Source organism: Neodiprion pinetum, chromosome 6 (assembly GCF_021155775.2).
Source record: "Neodiprion pinetum isolate iyNeoPine1 chromosome 6, iyNeoPine1.2, whole genome shotgun sequence".
Taxonomy (NCBI): Eukaryota; Metazoa; Arthropoda; class Insecta; order Hymenoptera; family Diprionidae; genus Neodiprion; species Neodiprion pinetum.
This window is the reverse complement of record NC_060237.1, coordinates 18,656,750-18,677,296: the sequence shown is the minus strand read 5'-3', so window position 1 is coordinate 18,677,296 and position 20,547 is coordinate 18,656,750. Positions and strand designations below refer to the sequence as shown.

At 39.8% G+C, this 20,547-nt stretch overlaps 2 protein-coding genes across 3 annotated transcripts in view; one reads left to right on the top strand and one right to left on the bottom strand.

Moving 5' to 3' along the window:
- Positions 1 to 6,893, top strand: part of LOC124222161 (fasciculation and elongation protein zeta-2-like) — a 91,863-nt gene extending 84,970 nt beyond the window's left edge. Inside the window, exons 1-8 of one of the 2 annotated variants that reach the window (XM_069137162.1) lie at positions 2,297 to 2,312; positions 2,456 to 3,201; positions 3,329 to 4,066; positions 4,307 to 4,449; positions 4,690 to 4,822; positions 5,384 to 5,459; positions 5,543 to 5,608; positions 5,962 to 6,893. In XM_069137162.1, the coding sequence (XP_068993263.1) occupies positions 4,739 to 4,822; positions 5,384 to 5,459; positions 5,543 to 5,608; positions 5,962 to 5,978 (243 nt within the window). In that variant the 5' untranslated portion in view covers positions 2,297 to 2,312; positions 2,456 to 3,201; positions 3,329 to 4,066; positions 4,307 to 4,449; positions 4,690 to 4,738 and the 3' untranslated portion in view covers positions 5,979 to 6,893. Of the gene's footprint in view, positions 1 to 2,296; positions 2,313 to 2,455; positions 3,202 to 3,328; positions 4,067 to 4,306; positions 4,450 to 4,689; positions 4,823 to 5,383; positions 5,460 to 5,542; positions 5,609 to 5,961 lie in introns of those variants that run through there. The other variant, XM_069137163.1, reaches the window with a different exon arrangement.
- An 8,790-nt stretch (positions 6,894 to 15,683) lies between these two features.
- On the bottom strand, positions 15,684 to 19,812 carry LOC138190324 (fasciculation and elongation protein zeta-2-like). Its single transcript, XM_069137223.1, has 6 exons — positions 18,202 to 19,812; positions 17,819 to 17,961; positions 17,446 to 17,578; positions 16,809 to 16,884; positions 16,660 to 16,725; positions 15,684 to 16,306 (listed from the first exon to the last, which is right to left on the bottom strand). Exons 3-6 carry the CDS (start codon positions 17,527 to 17,529, stop codon positions 16,290 to 16,292), a joined length of 243 nt encoding a protein of 80 aa, XP_068993324.1. The 5' UTR covers positions 17,530 to 17,578; positions 17,819 to 17,961; positions 18,202 to 19,812; the 3' UTR covers positions 15,684 to 16,289.
- Positions 19,813 to 20,547: the final 735 nt, after the last annotated feature.

Genomic DNA, 20,547 nt, shown 5'->3' with positions numbered 1-20,547 from the left:
TGTACTATCAAACCAATATGCATGGTTCAGATAACATTTTGAATCGGAAAAAAAATCGAACGACCAAGATCAACAAGTTGCAATTGGTGAGCGGTTGGCATTGTATACATAGGAATACATGACAATAACGTCGTTCAATTAGAGCTAAGATTGCTGTGCGCAGTGTTTCAAATCTATCAGCACTTAGCTGATTGTTCTGTAGTATTTTTTGACAAAATTTATTGTCATAAAATCACAATACGTTATACTTACATGCATGTGTAAACGTGATTTGTAGCATTATATAGAAAAAATCTTACGGGCAGATTCGGTGTGCGTCACATGCACAAAGACAGTGTTCATTCCGTATACTATAAAGCAAATACCAGAATTGCTTGGGTAGTCACCGTGCCCCAGTCTCCTCTACGACTATGTCATCTGGTAAAATACTGACAACGAGTAAGCGAGCGCACCAGCACAAAAACCTGTTACACTAGGCATCCGACCCCGAGCGAGCTTTAGCGAGCGGGTGTTTTAAAACTAGTTATTTTTAATTCGCGCACCATTCTATTATCGATGTACCAGAATAACCCCAAAAACCGTGATATCATATTAATTGTCGAGCTCAAACGTAAGAAGTAACGATTTTTACCAAGAAAATTCTGAACGAAAATGAATGAGATTTAACGTATTTTTTCTGAGTGTTTTAGTTCATCGATGATAGAAATATATGTCAATTCAAAGTAATTTTAGTTTTTACATTTCAGACAGAAATTACGCACTCCATCTTTCCTGCCAATTCGAGGTTCCAGCGGTGAGGTGCCGATGGCCAGCTAATATCTTCGCCATTTTGCGACAATTGATGATAAGTAAATTTTTCTTGTACTGTCCAAATGTGAGCTAATATACACTCGAAATTTAAAGTAGCTTCGTTAGTTATCTCCCATTGGAAAAAAATAGCCGACAATCAACGTTTCGCTTAAAAATTATCGTATTTGATTGATTTGAAAAAAAATATGTGTACTTTCCCGATCTTTCATATGGCAGCATTCGAAGAACCCGGTTTCCACTTTCAACCGACGTGGAAGATATTTTTTCTCCATTATCTGATTTTGTTATAAACCTTTTTTCGGTGTTACTTAGATATTTATCTATATGATGATTGATTGCTTTCAGTTTCGAACCATTTGTATACGATATAAGTAAAAAATAAATAATTGTAATCAGCTATTTTCATGTAAACCAATAACGGAAAGCTATATTGGTATTTTTGCACAGTGAGTATAACATTTTTATAAAATGTAATGGCAATTGTGATTATATTTTATCTAAAATTTTTTAAACTTGTCACGTTTACGATGAATGATTTCGATTCACTTTTCGCGCAAGCACAAATTCAGTGGTTATAAATGCGATAATAAAATTTATCATATTTTTAATTCATTAATCAATCATACTGATCCTCACAAAATACTTTTAATGTGTTCTTATACTAAAAATATTTATTACTAACCCAGGTACCATAGGTGGTTAGCGGTGGTTGTTGGAGGTAGTTGACGGTAGTTGGAGGTGGTCAGAGGCGGACGAGGATTTGTGCTCGGTGAGTTTAATATTTTTATAATATTTATTGGCAATTGTAATTATATTTTATCTGAAATTTTTCAAACCTGTCATGTTTACAATAAATTATTTCAATTCTTTTTTCGCGCGAGCACAAATTCAGTAGCTATAAATGCGCTAATAAAATTTATTACATTATTGTTTGATTAAATAATTATATCTATGCTTACACAATATTTTTGATATGTTCTTGTACTGAAAATATTCATTACTACTCAAGGTATAACCCGAGGTGGATAGCGGTGGTCGTTGGAGGTGGTTGGCGGTGGTTGGTGGCGGTCGGAGGTGGACGAGGAGGAGGACGAGGAAGACGATAAGAACAAGGTGGACGAGGAGGACGAGGATTTCTGCTCGGTGAGTAAAATATTTTCATAATATTTAATGTCAATTGTGATTATATTTTATCTAAAATTTTTTAAACTTGTCATGTTTACAATAAGTTATTTCAATTCATTTTTCGCGGAAGCCCAAATTCAGTAGCTATCAATGCGCTAATGAAATTTCTACAATTTTTTATAATTTTCTCACAATCTTCTTGGTAAAATGTGTCAATGAAAATATTATATTAGTACTTACACGATATTGTTGATGCATTCTAATTTTTGCTTGTTTCAATGCGCTAATAAGGGTGATCGAGGTGGACGAGGAGGCGAAGGACGAAAAAGACGAGAAGAACAAGTTGGACCAGGATGAGGAGGACTTGAGCACTGCGAGTATAACATTTTTATGATATTTGTAGGAGTAGAAGTAGGAGTGGCATCAGGAGTAGGAATGGAAGTAGGAGTAGGATCAAGAGTAGGACTAGGAGTAGGAGTAGCGTTTTTTTTTCTCTATCACACCCATTTTTTGTGATTAGTTTTCGGCGGGCGAGTGGGTCCAGGTTGGCCTGGGAGCGTAGGAGGTTACTGCTCTATCGACTCTACGTAACGGGCTCGCACCGACATTCGTAGTAACCAAAGTAGTGTCGGTATGGAAGCTTGATATTGAGTTGGTACGATCAGCTCGATCATTCCCGTAAGAAGACGCGTAACCACGTACACCGCCAACCACCGCAACAACCGCCGAGCACCTTCAACCACCGTCAACTAACTCTTCCCACCTCCGACCACCTTTGTCCTCCTTGTCCACCTGGTACCCGTCCTCCTCCACCTCCCCGCTCCGCGTCATCTCCGTCGTCCTCGTTCTCCTCAACCACCGCCGATCACTTCCAACCACCCCCTACCACTTCCTAACAGCGCCTACCACCTCTTACCATTTCCGAACACCTCCGACCACCTCCGACGACCTTCGTCCTCCTCGTCCCTCTGCTCCTCCATGTATTCTATAACATTGATATTCATAATTATTCCAACAACTTTTCTTTTGCTCTCTCGATCTTGAATTTTCGTGGGCACAGAATCAAAACGCTGTTTTAGCTAGTCGCAAGTGAAGTATCTACGTTGGGTACAGAAGCAGAATTGTTTTTCGAAAAGTGTCCGTATGGAAAAAAATTCAGAGTAACTGTAATACATCACGGATGCGCTAATTTTGATCGAGATGAAATGGATGCTCCGTATATGAGACAGTGTTTAACGCAGTGTCCTGATTTACAGACCTAAACAGGTGATTGTCGGCGATTTTATTTTTTTTTAATGGGGAGAGATTCAACGAAGCTTCTTAAAACCTAGATTGTATTTTAACACACGATTGAAAAGTACAATCAAAATTTTGTATCATCCAACTGTCGCAGAACGGCGGCGTTATTAGCTGACCCGTTAACTGAAGAATATACCCTTTAGTCAGCGGCTGACCATCGAAGGGCCTAGCCGCTTGAGTATGGAATCGGCAAGGAAGATAAAGTGCGTATTTCTTGTCTGGAATGTAAAGACATATCATATAATCATACATCATACATCATACATCGTACATCACACATCATATCATACATAGTATTGAAGTTCGAACCAAAGTTTGGATGTTCGGATGTTCAGAAAGTGACGTCACTCCAAATTTTCTTTCTCTTGACGTCATCGATCTAAAATCAGCTAGCCGAATTCCTCAGTCTGGAAACAAACGCGCAGTAGAGCGGACGTGAGAGAATCGCGCTCCGCAGATTTCGAGTACCGTGTTCTTTACTTCCTGGGTCCTGCGCCCCGAGTCCGCTTTCTCGTGCAACTCGACTTTTAGGACAACCGCCCCGTAGTTTCTGCGCTCTAGGTCCACTACCTCGTGAAACTAGACATCAGGGACATGCGCTCCAAAGTTCTGGCTGTCCACGTCCTTGACCTGGTGACTTTTGACCTTCAGGACTAATTTTTCCTAGTTCTGACTGTCCTGGTTCTCCACCTTGTGGATTTTGACAGCCAGGAAAAACGAGGTATGACCCGAGGTGGTGGACGGTGGTTGGAGGTGCTCGGAGGTGCACGAGGAGAAGGACGAGGAAGACAAGGAGATGAAGGTGGACGAGGTGGATGAGGATTTGTGCTCGGTGAGTTCACGATTTTTAAAATATTTAATGGCAATTGTAATTGTATTGTATTTGAAATTTTTCAAACTTGTCATGTTTACAACAAATTATTTCAATTCATTTTCTGCGCAAGCACCAATTCAGTAACTATAAATGCGCTGATAAAATTTATTATATTATTAATTATTTAAGTAATTGTATTAATCGTGACACATTATTTTTGATGTCTTTTTATGCTAAAAATATTTATTACTATTCCAGGTATAATTCAAGGTGGTTAGTGGTGGTCGTTGGTGGTGGTTGACGGTGGTTGGAGGTGGTTGGAGGTGGTCGGAGGTGGACGAGGGAAGGACGAGGAAGACAAGGAGATGAAGGTGGACGAGGTGGACGAGGATTTGTGCTCGGTGAGTAAAACACTTTTATAATACTTGATGGCAATTATAATTATATTTTATCTAAAATATTTCAAACTTGTCATATTTATATCAAATTAGTTCATATCATTTTTCGCGCAAGCACATATTCAGTAGCTATCAATACGCGAATAAAATTTATTATATTATTAATCAATTAATTAATTATATTAATCCTCACACAATATTTTTGATTCTTTCCTATACTGAGAATATTTATTATTATTCCAGGTATGACCCGAGGTGGTTGGCGGTGGTCGTTGGAGGTGGTTAGCGGTGGATGGAGGCGGTCGAGCTGGACGAGGAGGAGGACGAGGAAGACGAGGAGAACACGGTGGACAAGGGGGACGAGGATTTGTGCTCGGTGAGTTTAACATCATTATAATATTTGATGAAGTAGGATCAGGAATGTAAGTAGGAGTAGAAGTGGGATCGGGAGTAGGAGTAGGAGTAGGAGTGGGAGTAGAAGTAGAAGTACGAATAGAAGAAGGATCAGGAGTAGGATCAGGAGAAGGTGTAGGATCAGGAATAGAATCAAGAGTTGGTGTAGGATCAGCAGTAGAATCAGGAGAAGGTGTGGGATCAGGAGTAGAATCTCGAGTAGGTGTGGGATCGGGTGAAGAAGTAGTATCAGGAGTAGAAGTAGGAGTAGGATCAGGAGTAGGTGTAGAAATAGGAGTGGCAGTAGTAATAGCAGCAGGGTGCGGGGGGGGGGGGGGGGGGGGGGGGTCAGGGTAGGGTAGGGTGACGAAGAAGAGAAACCAAATACAAAATAGTAATAGCCCTTTGCCGCAGCATAGATCCATACAAGATTCCAAGGTAGGCATCTGAGATTTACGAGCAAAGTCTGAATAGTACTTTGTCAATCTTGTTAGACCTATGAGATACGTTTCTAACCAGACAAAAATATATTGAAAATTTACAGTATTTGACAACAGTGATACCTTATCACGTGGACAGTGGCCCACCTGATGATCAAGCTTTACAAGTCCTCATTAAGAGTAAGTTTTACAAGTTCTTGGTAAAAGTACCAACAATTACTTAATAACTTCATTCGAAATTAATAATATGTTTTTGTTTTCAGTATTGAAGGCTATTAATGAGGATAGTCCAACGGTGCCCACATTATTAACGGACTACATATTGAAAGGTGGGTTGATTTCTTTCACCTTGTCTTGAATCCGTGCGAGATAAACACTTGTATATTTCACGGTCCCGTTATTATCATGAGGTTGAAGTTCGTAATGTTATTCAGGCTATGAATCTTTAGAAAAACTTGGAATACAACTTCAGGATTGTCTGAAAATAAGTAAACCGTAATAAACCAAATTATAATCATATCAAGTTATCAGTAATAAGCAATTGCGGGTAAAATATTAGCTTACTTTTATAAGTATTTATGAATATAGCCTCTATGAATATTCATTGTTGGTATATAAAGTCTGGCAACGTACCTACTTTCTGTAAGAGATGTTGAAGATTTTCAACATAATTATGTTTCAGTTCTGTGCCCCATCTAGTGATCCACTAGTACATATCCTCCGACGTGACATCGCTGTGCTACGTATAAAGAAGAAAAGATTTATTAAGATGCAGATTGCTCCTCTCTTCTTGCCATTGTGCTTTCATATAGCACTACAATAAATCTTATAGAAATAAGCTCTCATTGAGATTTCTCTGTATTTATGACTCGACGCGAGAAGGCAAAAATCAATGTAATGCCATCTGTAAGGTAATTGGACTCGTATTCGCACTACGAGAACTCGTTGGGCATTTTGCGGTGAAATTTGAAAAATTGTTGTACAAGAAATTAAATAACTACAAATATGGCTAAAAAATATTATCTCTAATTGTGAATGTAGCTAATACAGCGTTAACCGTATATTGATTATGTTAATGATCTATTGTGACAAGATCAGAATTAGATAAGCTCTCTAAATACTTTTTTCTAGTCTATTAATTTATATCATGTATATGTAAATGTATATTTCGTCAGTTTATACAATCACTGCACTAGGATTAACTTTGCCACGTTTTATGGTGCGCTTGTGTAATTTGTATATTATTAACCTTACGTTTTACTCTATTTACGACAAGTTGTGAGTGTTTCTAATTTCTTGGCAATGATTTATGTACATGTATGTGTATATATGTATATGTATACTTACGCATGTGTATATACATATATACACATGTTTAAGACTAGATTTTTACAATAAACACAGAGGTTTTAGTATATTCACATACGGATTTCTGTGTATAGGTATACTTGAACTAAAATATCCTTATCTCTAATACGGAGTTCTTCGTAATTCGCATTTGTTCTTGTAACCCAATGTCCTACATACGATGGCAAAAATCGAAATCCAACTTGACTGAGTCTCAAAGCCCTGTTGACATAAAAGCAGTTATTTGATAGAAATTATAGTTTATAGTTTATACAGCACATTGCATGATATTTCATTATAAATACATATGTTTCAATGTATTTAGGAATAATTTATCAAATATACAGAGGTCATGTGCAAATAATAAATGAATTCGACCGCAGTTTGATGTATTCATTAGAGCTTTAACAATAAATTTAAGCTTTGTTACTTCTTTTATTTTATTATGGATAATCAAAAACATTTCCGACTATTCGTGCTGTGGAAGCATGGGGATTAAACCAAATGTAGCAAAAGATTAGAAACAGTGTATGTAGAGTACGGGTATTTTTCTAATAATGCAAACACGTGCAGCTAGCTTAGTTTTGACATATCTAGAATACCACGCCTTGCGAATTAGCTTTCCACACAGAGATGAATGATGAATTTCAAGGACTGCATTATCGTTGTTGAATACTCTATGCTTCATGGGAAAAGAAAATGTGTAACGATAACATTGATGCACCGAATCATCGTCGACTTTAACTTTTGAAATGTCCTACCATTTCCGAACACCTCCAACCATCCTATTTACCTATATTACTAGATCAGCTATGATATGAAAAGAGAAGAATTATTCATTTCGAAATGGGATTCTATTCGACACGCGCTCGATGTATCCCATAACATTAATATTCAAAATTATTCCGACAACTTTTCATTTGCTCTCTCGATCTTGAATTTTCGTAGGCATATAATCGAAACGCTGTTCTAGCTAGTCGAGAGTGAAGTATCTACGTTGGGTAGAGAAGCAGAATTGTTTTTCGAAAAGTATTCGGATGGAAAAAAATTCAGAGTAACTGTAATACATCACGGATGCACTAATTTTGAACGAGATAAAATGGATTCTCCGTATATGAGACAGTATTTAAAGCAGCCTAGTGATTTAAAGACCTAAAAAGTTGACAGGGAGAGAAAGAACGAAGCTTCTTAACACTTCGAGTGTATTTTACCACACATTTGAAAGATACGAGCAAAATTTTTCATCATCCAACTGTCGCAGAACGGCAGCGTTATCAGCTGACCCGTTAACTGAAGGATACATCTTCAGTCAACGGCTGACCATCGAAGGGCCTGGCCGCTTGAGTCTGGAATCGGCAGGAGAGATAAAGTGCGTATTTCTTGTATGAAATGTGAAAACTAAGATCATTATACATCATATCATATCATCATACACCATACATCATACATCGTACATCATACATCACACATCATCATACCTAGTATTACAGTTCGAAACCAAAGTTTGAATTTTCGGATGTTCGGAAAGTGACGTCACCAATCTAAAATCGGCTAGCCGAGTTCCTCAGTCCGGTAACAACCGCGCAGTAGAGCGGACGGATGAGAGTCGCGCTCCGCAAATTTCGAGTACCGGGTTCTCAACCTCCCGGATCCTGCGCTTCGGGTCCGCTACGTATTTCAAGTACCGGGTTCTCAACCTCCCGGATCCCGCGCTTCGGGTCCGCTACGCGGTGAAACTCGACTTCCAGGATAAGCGCTCCGTGGTTCCTGGTTCATGTTTACAATAAATTATTTCAATTCGTTTTTCGCGCAAGCCCAAATTCAATGGCTGTCGGTGCGCTAATAAAATTTCTATAACTTTCTCATCTTCTCGTAATCTTTTTGGTAGAACATGTCGATAAAAAAATTATATTAAACCTTACACGGTATTTTTGATTTGTTCTCATCCTGAAAATATTTATTAGCATTCGACGTATAACTCGAGGTGGTTGGCGGTGGTCGTTGGGGGTGGTTAGGGGTGGTTGCGGGTAATCGCGGTGATTCAGGAGGAAAGGGACGAGGATTTCTGCTCGGTGATTTTAACAATTTTACAATATTCGATGGCAATTGCAATTGTATTTCATCTAATCTTTTTCAAACTTGTCATCTTTACAATAAATTATTTCAATTCGTTTTTCGCGCAAGCCCAAATTCAGTAGCTGTCGGTGCGCTAATAAAATTTCTCGACTTCCGGGATAAGCGCTCCGTGGTTCCTGGTTCATCTTTGCAATAAGTTGTTTCAATTCGTTTTTCGCGCAAGCCCAAATTCAGTAGCTGTCGGTGCGCTAATAAAATTTCTCGACTTCCAGGATAAGCGCTCCGTGATTCCTGGTTCATCTTTACAATAAGTTGTTTCAATTCGTTTTTCGCGCAAGCCCAAATTCAGTAGCTGTCGGTGCGTTAATAAAATTTCTCGACTTCCAGGATAAGCGCTCCGTGGTTCCTGGTTCATGTTTACAATAAATTATTTCAATTCGTTTTCCGCGCAAGCCCAAATTCAGTAGCTGTCGGTGCGCTAATAAAATTTCTCGACTTCCGGGATAAGCGCTCCGTGGTTCCTGGTTCATCTTTGCAATAAGTTGTTTCAATTCGTTTTTCGCGCAAGCCCAAATTCAGTAGCTGTCGGTGCGCTAATAAAATTTCTCGACTTCCAGGATAAGCGCTCCGTGATTCCTGGTTCATCTTTACAATAAGTTGTTTCAATTCGTTTTTCGCGCAAGCCCAAATTCAGTAGCTGTCGGTGCGCTAATAAAATTTCTCGACTTCCAGGATAAGCGCTCCGTGGTTCCTGGTTCATGTTTACAATAAATTATTTCAATTCGTTTTCCGCGCAAGCCCAAATTCAGTAGCTGTCGGTGCGCTAATAAAATTTCTCGACTTCCAGGATAAGCGCTCCGTGGTTCCTGGTTCATCTTTACGATAAATTATTTCAATTCGTTTTTCGCGCAAGCCCAAATTCAGTAGCTGTCGGTGCGCTAATAAAATTTCTCGACTTCCAGGATAAGCGCTCCGTGGTTCCTGGTTCATCTTTACAATAAGTTGTTTCAATTCGTTTTTCGCGCAAGCCCAAATTCAGTAGCTGTCGGTGCGCTAATAAAATTTCTCGACTTCCAGGATAAGCGCTCCGTGATTCCTGGTTCATCTTTACAATAAATTATTTCAATTCGTTTTTCGCGCAAGCCCTAATTCAGTAGCTGTCGGTGCGCTAATAAAATTTCTCGACTTCCAGGATAAGCGCTCCGTGGTTCCTGGTTCATCTTTACAATAAATTATTTCAATTCGTTTTTCGCGCAAGCCCAAATTCAGTAGCTGTCGGTGCGCTAATAAAATTTCTATAACTTTATAATCTTCTCGTAATCTTTTTGGTAGAATATGTCGATAAAAAAATTATATTAAACCTTACACGGTATTTTTGATTTGTTCTCATGCTGAAAATATTTGTTAGAATTCGAGGTATAACTCGAGGTGGTTGGCGGTGGTCGTTGGGGGTGGTTAGGGATGGTTGCGGGTAATCGCGGTGATTCAGAAGGAGAGGGACGAGGATTTGTGCTCGGTGAGTAAAACACTTTTATAATATTTGCTGGCAATTGTAATTATATTTTATCTAAAATATTTCAAACTTGTCATGTTTACATTAAATTATTTCAATTCATTTTTCGCGCAAGCACAAATTCAGTAGCTATGAATAAGCTCATACAATTTATTGCATTATCAATTAATTAATTAATCAATTACATTAATCCTTACACAATATTTTTGATGTGTTCTTATACTGAAAATATTTATCACTATTTCAGGTATAATCCAAGGTGATTGGCGGTGGTTGGAGGTGGTCGTAGGTCGACGAGGAGGAGGACGAGGAGGACCAGGATTGGTGCTCGGTGAGTAAAACACTTTTATAATATTTCGTGGCAATTGCAATTATATTTTATATAACATATTTCAAACTAGTCATGTTCACATTAAATTATTTCAATTCATTTTTCGTGCAAGCACATATTCAGTAGCTATGAATAATCTTGTACAATTTATTATATTATTAATTAATTGATTAATTACATTAATCCTTACACAATATTTTTGATGTGTTCCTATACTAAAAATATTCATTACTATTCCAGGTATTACCCGAGGTGGTCGGAGGTGGACGAGGAGGAGGACGAGCTGGACGAGGAGGAGGACGAGGTGGACGAGGAGGAGGCGGGGTGGGTCGTGGGAGAGGACCTCTCCTCTCCTCAGAGGAGGGGAGGGGGAGGGGCAGGGAAGGGGGAGAGTTGGGCTGGGGCGAGGGAAGGGAAGGGAAGGGAAGGGAAGGGAAGGGGCGGGGAGGGGAGGGCGGCGGGAGGGGGGCGGGAGGGGGAAGGGAGGGAGGAAGGGAGGGCGGGTGGGTGGGAGGGAGGGAGGGAGGGAGGCTGGGCGGGCGGGCGCCAGAGGGGGGGGGGGGGGTGTACTGCTCTATTAACTCTAACGGGCTCGCATTGACGTCCGTCCTCCACTCTCTCCCTCCCTCCCGCCCTCCCGCCCGCCCTCCCTCCCGCCCTCCCTCCCACCCGCCCGCCCTCCCTTCCTCCCTCCCTTCCCCCTCCCGCCCCCTCCCGCCGCCCTCCCCTCCCCGCCCCTTCCCTTCCCTTCCCTTCCCTTCCCTTCCCACGCCCCAGCCCAACTCTCCCCCTTCCCTGCCCCTCCCCCTCCCCTCCTCTGAGGAGAGGAGAGGTCCTCTCCCACGACCCACCCCGCCTCCTCCTCGTCCACCTCGTCCTCCTCCTCGTCCAGCTCGTCCTCCTCCTCGTCCACCTCCGACCACCTCGGGTAATACCTGGAATAGTAATGAATATTTTTAGTATAGGAACACATCAAAAATATTGTGTAAGGATTAATGTAATTAATCAATTAATTAATAATATAATAAATTGTACAAGATTATTCATAGCTACTGAATATGTGCTTGCACGAAAAATGAATTGAAATAATTTAATGTGAACATGACTAGTTTGAAATATGTTATATAAAATATAATTGCAATTGCCACGAAATATTATAAAAGTGTTTTACTCACCGAGCACCAATCCTGGTCCTCCTCGTCCTCCTCCTCGTCGACCTACGACCACCTCCAACCACCGCCAATCACCTTGGATTATACCTGAAATAGTGATAAATATTTTCAGTATAAGAACACATCAAAAATATTGTGTAAGGATTAATGTAATTGATTAATTAATTAATTGATAATGCAATAAATTGTATGAGCTTATTCATAGCTACTGAATTTGTGCTTGCGCGAAAAATGAATTGAAATAATTTAATGTAAACATGACAAGTTTGAAATATTTTAGATAAAATATAATTACAATTGCCAGCAAATATTATAAAAGTGTTTTACTCACCGAGCACAAATCCTCGTCCCTCTCCTTCTGAATCACCGCGATTACCCGCAACCATCCCTAACCACCCCCAACGACCACCGCCAACCACCTCGAGTTATACCTCGAATTCTAACAAATATTTTCAGCATGAGAACAAATCAAAAATACCGTGTAAGGTTTAATATAATTTTTTTATCGACATATTCTACCAAAAAGATTACGAGAAGATTATAAAGTTATAGAAATTTTATTAGCGCACCGACAGCTACTGAATTTGGGCTTGCGCGAAAAACGAATTGAAATAATTTATTGTAAAGATGAACCAGGAACCACGGAGCGCTTATCCTGGAAGTCGAGAAATTTTATTAGCGCACCGACAGCTACTGAATTAGGGCTTGCGCGAAAAACGAATTGAAATAATTTATTGTAAAGATGAACCAGGAATCACGGAGCGCTTATCCTGGAAGTCGAGAAATTTTATTAGCGCACCGACAGCTACTGAATTTGGGCTTGCGCGAAAAACGAATTGAAACAACTTATTGTAAAGATGAACCAGGAACCACGGAGCGCTTATCCTGGAAGTCGAGAAATTTTATTAGCGCACCGACAGCTACTGAATTTGGGCTTGCGCGAAAAACGAATTGAAATAATTTATCGTAAAGATGAACCAGGAACCACGGAGCGCTTATCCTGGAAGTCGAGAAATTTTATTAGCGCACCGACAGCTACTGAATTTGGGCTTGCGCGGAAAACGAATTGAAATAATTTATTGTAAACATGAACCAGGAACCACGGAGCGCTTATCCTGGAAGTCGAGAAATTTTATTAGCGCACCGACAGCTACTGAATTTGGGCTTGCGCGAAAAACGAATTGAAACAACTTATTGTAAAGATGAACCAGGAATCACGGAGCGCTTATCCTGGAAGTCGAGAAATTTTATTAGCGCACCGACAGCTACTGAATTTGGGCTTGCGCGAAAAACGAATTGAAACAACTTATTGCAAAGATGAACCAGGAACCACGGAGCGCTTATCCCGGAAGTCGAGAAATTTTATTAGCGCACCGACAGCTACTGAATTTGGGCTTGCGCGGAAAACGAATTGAAATAATTTATTGTAAACATGAACCAGGAACCACGGAGCGCTTATCCTGGAAGTCGAGAAATTTTATTAACGCACCGACAGCTACTGAATTTGGGCTTGCGCGAAAAACGAATTGAAACAACTTATTGTAAAGATGAACCAGGAATCACGGAGCGCTTATCCTGGAAGTCGAGAAATTTTATTAGCGCACCGACAGCTACTGAATTTGGGCTTGCGCGAAAAACGAATTGAAACAACTTATTGCAAAGATGAACCAGGAACCACGGAGCGCTTATCCCGGAAGTCGAGAAATTTTATTAGCGCACCGACAGCTACTGAATTTGGGCTTGCGCGAAAAACGAATTGAAATAATTTATTGTAAAGATGACAAGTTTGAAAAAGATTAGATGAAATACAATTGCAATTGCCATCGAATATTGTAAAATTGTTAAAATCACCGAGCAGAAATCCTCGTCCCTTTCCTCCTGAATCACCGCGATTACCCGCAACCACCCCTAACCACCCCCAACGACCACCGCCAACCACCTCGAGTTATACGTCGAATGCTAATAAATATTTTCAGGATGAGAACAAATCAAAAATACCGTGTAAGGTTTAATATAATTTTTTTATCGACATGTTCTACCAAAAAGATTACGAGAAGATGAGAAAGTTATAGAAATTTTATTAGCGCACCGACAGCCATTGAATTTGGGCTTGCGCGAAAAACGAATTGAAATAATTTATTGTAAACATGAACCAGGAACCACGGAGCGCTTATCCTGGAAGTCGAGTTTCACCGCGTAGCGGACCCGAAGCGCGGGATCCGGGAGGTTGAGAACCCGGTACTTGAAATACGTAGCGGACCCGAAGCGCAGGATCCGGGAGGTTGAGAACCCGGTACTCGAAATTTGCGGAGCGCGACTCTCATCCGTCCGCTCTACTGCGCGGTTGTTACCGGACTGAGGAACTCGGCTAGCCGATTTTAGATTGGTGACGTCACTTTCCGAACATCCGAAAATTCAAACTTTGGTTTCGAACTGTAATACTAGGTATGATGATGTGTGATGTATGATGTACGATGTATGATGTATGGTGTATGATGATATGATATGATGTATAATGATCTTAGTTTTCACATTTCATACAAGAAATACGCACTTTATCTCTCCTGCCGATTCCAGACTCAAGCGGCCAGGCCCTTCGATGGTCAGCCGTTGACTGAAGATGTATCCTTCAGTTAACGGGTCAGCTGATAACGCTGCCGTTCTGCGACAGTTGGATGATGAAAAATTTTGCTCGTATCTTTCAAATGTGTGGTAAAATACACTCGAAGTGTTAAGAAGCTTCGTTCTTTCTCTCCCTGTCAACTTTTTAGGTCTTTAAATCACTAGGCTGCTTTAAATACTGTCTCATATACGGAGAATCCATTTTATCTCGTTCAAAATTAGTGCATCCGTGATGTATTACAGTTACTCTGAATTTTTTTCCATCCGAATACTTTTCGAAAAACAATTCTGCTTCTCTACCCAACGTAGATACTTCACTCTCGACTAGCTAGAACAGCGTTTCGATTATATGCCTACGAAAATTCAAGATCGAGAGAGCAAATGAAAAGTTGTCGGAATAATTTTGAATATTAATGTTATGGGATACATCGAGCGCGTGTCGAATAGAATCCCATTTCGAAATGAATAATTCTTCTCTTTTCATATCATAGCTGATCTAGTAATATAGGTAAATAGGATGGTTGGAGGTGTTCGGAAATGGTAGGACATTTCAAAAGTTAAAGTCGACGATGATTCGGTGCATCAATGTTATCGTTACACATTTTCTTTTCCCATGAAGCATAGAGTATTCAACAACGATAATGCAGTCCTTGAAATTCATCATTCATCTCTGTGTGGAAAGCTAATTCGCAAGGCGTGGTATTCTAGATATGTCAAAACTAAGCTAGCTGCACGTGTTTGCATTATTAGAAAAATACCCGTACTCTACATACACTGTTTCTAATCTTTTGCTACATTTGGTTTAATCCCCATGCTTCCACAGCACGAATAGTCGGAAATGTTTTTGATTATCCATAATAAAATAAAAGAAGTAACAAAGCTTAAATTTATTGTTAAAGCTCTAATGAATACATCAAACTGCGGTCGAATTCATTTATTATTTGCACATGACCTCTGTATATTTGATAAATTATTCCTAAATACATTGAAACATATGTATTTATAATGAAATATCATGCAATGTGCTGTATAAACTATAAACTATAATTTCTATCAAATAACTGCTTTTATGTCAACAGGGCTTTGAGACTCAGTCAAGTTGGATTTCGATTTTTGCCATCGTATGTAGGACATTGGGTTACAAGAACAAATGCGAATTACGAAGAACTCCGTATTAGAGATAAGGATATTTTAGTTCAAGTATACCTATACACAGAAATCCGTATGTGAATATACTAAAACCTCTGTGTTTATTGTAAAAATCTAGTCTTAAACATGTGTATATATGTATATACACATGCGTAAGTATACATATACATATATACACATACATGTACATAAATCATTGCCAAGAAATTAGAAACACTCACAACTTGTCGTAAATAGAGTAAAACGTAAGGTTAATAATATACAAATTACACAAGCGCACCATAAAACGTGGCAAAGTTAATCCTAGTGCAGTGATTGTATAAACTGACGAAATATACATTTACATATACATGATATAAATTAATAGACTAGAAAAAAGTATTTAGAGAGCTTATCTAATTCTGATCTTGTCACAATAGATCATTAACATAATCAATATACGGTTAACGCTGTATTAGCTACATTCACAATTAGAGATAATATTTTTTAGCCATATTTGTAGTTATTTAATTTCTTGTACAACAATTTTTCAAATTTCACCGCAAAATGCCCAACGAGTTCTCGTAGTGCGAATACGAGTCCAATTACCTTACAGATGGCATTACATTGATTTTTGCCTTCTCGCGTCGAGTCATAAATACAGAGAAATCTCAATGAGAGCTTATTTCTATAAGATTTATTGTAGTGCTATATGAAAGCACAATGGCAAGAAGAGAGGAGCAATCTGCATCTTAATAAATCTTTTCTTCTTTATACGTAGCACAGCGATGTCACGTCGGAGGATATGTACTAGTGGATCACTAGATGGGGCACAGAACTGAAACATAATTATGTTGAAAATCTTCAACATCTCTTACAGAAAGTAGGTACGTTGCCAGACTTTATATACCAACAATGAATATTCATAGAGGCTATATTCATAAATACTTATAAAAGTAAGCTAATATTTTACCCGCAATTGCTTATTACTGATAACTTGATATGATTATAATTTGGTTTATTACGGTTTACTTATTTTCAGACAATCCTGAAGTTGTATTCCAAGTTTTTCTAAAGATTCATAGCCTGAATAACATTACGAACTTCAACCTCATGATAATAACGGGACCGTGAAATATACAAGTGTTTATCTCGCACGGATTCAAGACAAGGTGAAAGAAATCAACCCACCTTTCAATATGTAGTCCGTTAATAATGTGGGCACCGTTGGACTATCCTCATTAATAGCCTTCAATACTGAAAACAAAAACATATTATTAATTTCGAATGAAGTTATTAAGTAATTGTTGGTACTTTTACCAAGAACTTGTAAAACTTACTCTTAATGAGGACTTGTAAAGCTTGATCATCAGGTGGGCCACTGTCCACGTGATAAGGTATCACTGTTGTCAAATACTGTAAATTTTCAATATATTTTTGTCTGGTTAGAAACGTATCTCATAGGTCTAACAAGATTGACAAAGTACTATTCAGACTTTGCTCGTAAATCTCAGATGCCTACCTTGGAATCTTGTATGGATCTATGCTGCGGCAAAGGGCTATTACTATTTTGTATTTGGTTTCTCTTCTTCGTCACCCTACCCTACCCTGACCCCCCCCCCCCCCCCCCCCCCCCGCACCCTGCTGCTATTACTACTGCCACTCCTATTTCTACACCTACTCCTGATCCTACTCCTACTTCTACTCCTGATACTACTTCTTCACCCGATCCCACACCTACTCGAGATTCTACTCCTGATCCCACACCTTCTCCTGATTCTACTGCTGATCCTACACCAACTCTTGATTCTATTCCTGATCCTACACCTTCTCCTGATCCTACTCCTGATCCTTCTTCTATTCGTACTTCTACTTCTACTCCCACTCCTACTCCTACTCCTACTCCCGATCCCACTTCTACTCCTACTTACATTCCTGATCCTACTTCATCAAATATTATAATGATGTTAAACTCACCGAGCACAAATCCTCGTCCCCCTTGTCCACCGTGTTCTCCTCGTCTTCCTCGTCCTCCTCCTCGTCCAGCTCGACCGCCTCCATCCACCGCTAACCACCTCCAACGACCACCGCCAACCACCTCGGGTCATACCTGGAATAATAATAAATATTCTCAGTATAGGAAAGAATCAAAAATATTGTGTGAGGATTAATATAATTAATTAATTGATTAATAATATAATAAATTTTATTCGCGTATTGATAGCTACTGAATATGTGCTTGCGCGAAAAATGATATGAACTAATTTGATATAAATATGACAAGTTTGAAATATTTTAGATAAAATATAATTATAATTGCCATCAAGTATTATAAAAGTGTTTTACTCACCGAGCACAAATCCTCGTCCACCTCGTCCACCTTCATCTCCTTGTCTTCCTCGTCCTTCCCTCGTCCACCTCCGACCACCTCCAACCACCTCCAACCACCGTCAACCACCACCAACGACCACCACTAACCACCTTGAATTATACCTGGAATAGTAATAAATATTTTTAGCATAAAAAGACATCAAAAATAATGTGTCACGATTAATACAATTACTTAAATAATTAATAATATAATAAATTTTATCAGCGCATTTATAGTTACTGAATTGGTGCTTGCGCAGAAAATGAATTGAAATAATTTGTTGTAAACATGACAAGTTTGAAAAATTTCAAATACAATACAATTACAATTGCCATTAAATATTTTAAAAATCGTGAACTCACCGAGCACAAATCCTCATCCACCTCGTCCACCTTCATCTCCTTGTCTTCCTCGTCCTTCTCCTCGTGCACCTCCGAGCACCTCCAACCACCGTCCACCACCTCGGGTCATACCTCGTTTTTCCTGGCTGTCAAAATCCACAAGGTGGAGAACCAGGACAGTCAGAACTAGGAAAAATTAGTCCTGAAGGTCAAAAGTCACCAGGTCAAGGACGTGGACAGCCAGAACTTTGGAGCGCATGTCCCTGATGTCTAGTTTCACGAGGTAGTGGACCTAGAGCGCAGAAACTACGGGGCGGTTGTCCTAAAAGTCGAGTTGCACGAGAAAGCGGACTCGGGGCGCAGGACCCAGGAAGTAAAGAACACGGTACTCGAAATCTGCGGAGCGCGATTCTCTCACGTCCGCTCTACTGCGCGTTTGTTTCCAGACTGAGGAATTCGGCTAGCTGATTTTAGATCGATGACGTCAAGAGAAAGAAAATTTGGAGTGACGTCACTTTCTGAACATCCGAACATCCAAACTTTGGTTCGAACTTCAATACTATGTATGATATGATGTGTGATGTACGATGTATGATGTATGATGTATGATTATATGATATGTCTTTACATTCCAGACAAGAAATACGCACTTTATCTTCCTTGCCGATTCCATACTCAAGCGGCTAGGCCCTTCGATGGTCAGCCGCTGACTAAAGGGTATATTCTTCAGTTAACGGGTCAGCTAATAACGCCGCCGTTCTGCGACAGTTGGATGATACAAAATTTTGATTGTACTTTTCAATCGTGTGTTAAAATACAATCTAGGTTTTAAGAAGCTTCGTTGAATCTCTCCCCATTAAAAAAAAATAAAATCGCCGACAATCACCTGTTTAGGTCTGTAAATCAGGACACTGCGTTAAACACTGTCTCATATACGGAGCATCCATTTCATCTCGATCAAAATTAGCGCATCCGTGATGTATTACAGTTACTCTGAATTTTTTTCCATACGGACACTTTTCGAAAAACAATTCTGCTTCTGTACCCAACGTAGATACTTCACTTGCGACTAGCTAAAACAGCGTTTTGATTCTGTGCCCACGAAAATTCAAGATCGAGAGAGCAAAAGAAAAGTTGTTGGAATAATTATGAATATCAATGTTATAGAATACATGGAGGAGCAGAGGGACGAGGAGGACGAAGGTCGTCGGAGGTGGTCGGAGGTGTTCGGAAATGGTAAGAGGTGGTAGGCGCTGTTAGGAAGTGGTAGGGGGTGGTTGGAAGTGATCGGCGGTGGTTGAGGAGAACGAGGACGACGGAGATGACGCGGAGCGGGGAGGTGGAGGAGGACGGGTACCAGGTGGACAAGGAGGACAAAGGTGGTCGGAGGTGGGAAGAGTTAGTTGACGGTGGTTGAAGGTGCTCGGCGGTTGTTGCGGTGGTTGGCGGTGTACGTGGTTACGCGTCTTCTTACGGGAATGATCGAGCTGATCGTACCAACTCAATATCAAGCTTCCATACCGACACTACTTTGGTTACTACGAATGTCGGTGCGAGCCCGTTACGTAGAGTCGATAGAGCAGTAACCTCCTACGCTCCCAGGCCAACCTGGACCCACTCGCCCGCCGAAAACTAATCACAAAAAATGGGTGTGATAGAGAAAAAAAAACGCTACTCCTACTCCTAGTCCTACTCTTGATCCTACTCCTACTTCCATTCCTACTCCTGATGCCACTCCTACTTCTACTCCTACAAATATCATAAAAATGTTATACTCGCAGTGCTCAAGTCCTCCTCATCCTGGTCCAACTTGTTCTTCTCGTCTTTTTCGTCCTTCGCCTCCTCGTCCACCTCGATCACCCTTATTAGCGCATTGAAACAAGCAAAAATTAGAATGCATCAACAATATCGTGTAAGTACTAATATAATATTTTCATTGACACATTTTACCAAGAAGATTGTGAGAAAATTATAAAAAATTGTAGAAATTTCATTAGCGCATTGATAGCTACTGAATTTGGGCTTCCGCGAAAAATGAATTGAAATAACTTATTGTAAACATGACAAGTTTAAAAAATTTTAGATAAAATATAATCACAATTGACATTAAATATTATGAAAATATTTTACTCACCGAGCAGAAATCCTCGTCCTCCTCGTCCACCTTGTTCTTATCGTCTTCCTCGTCCTCCTCCTCGTCCACCTCCGACCGCCACCAACCACCGCCAACCACCTCCAACGACCACCGCTATCCACCTCGGGTTATACCTTGAGTAGTAATGAATATTTTCAGTACAAGAACATATCAAAAATATTGTGTAAGCATAGATATAATTATTTAATCAAACAATAATGTAATAAATTTTA

Bases quoted from the DNA above. Each gene is read 5' to 3' on its own strand.
- LOC138190324 (XM_069137223.1), bottom strand. From the start codon at position 17,529: ATGGAGGCGGTCGAGCTGGACGAGGAGGAGGACGAGGAAGACGAGGAG. The intron at 16,885-17,445 runs GTGAGTTTAACA...GAAAATTTACAG, and splicing joins GGGACGAGGATTTGTGCTCG to TATTTGACAACAGTGATACC. The intron at 16,726-16,808 runs GTAAGTTTTACA...TTTTGTTTTCAG, and splicing joins TTTACAAGTCCTCATTAAGA to TATTGAAGGCTATTAATGAG.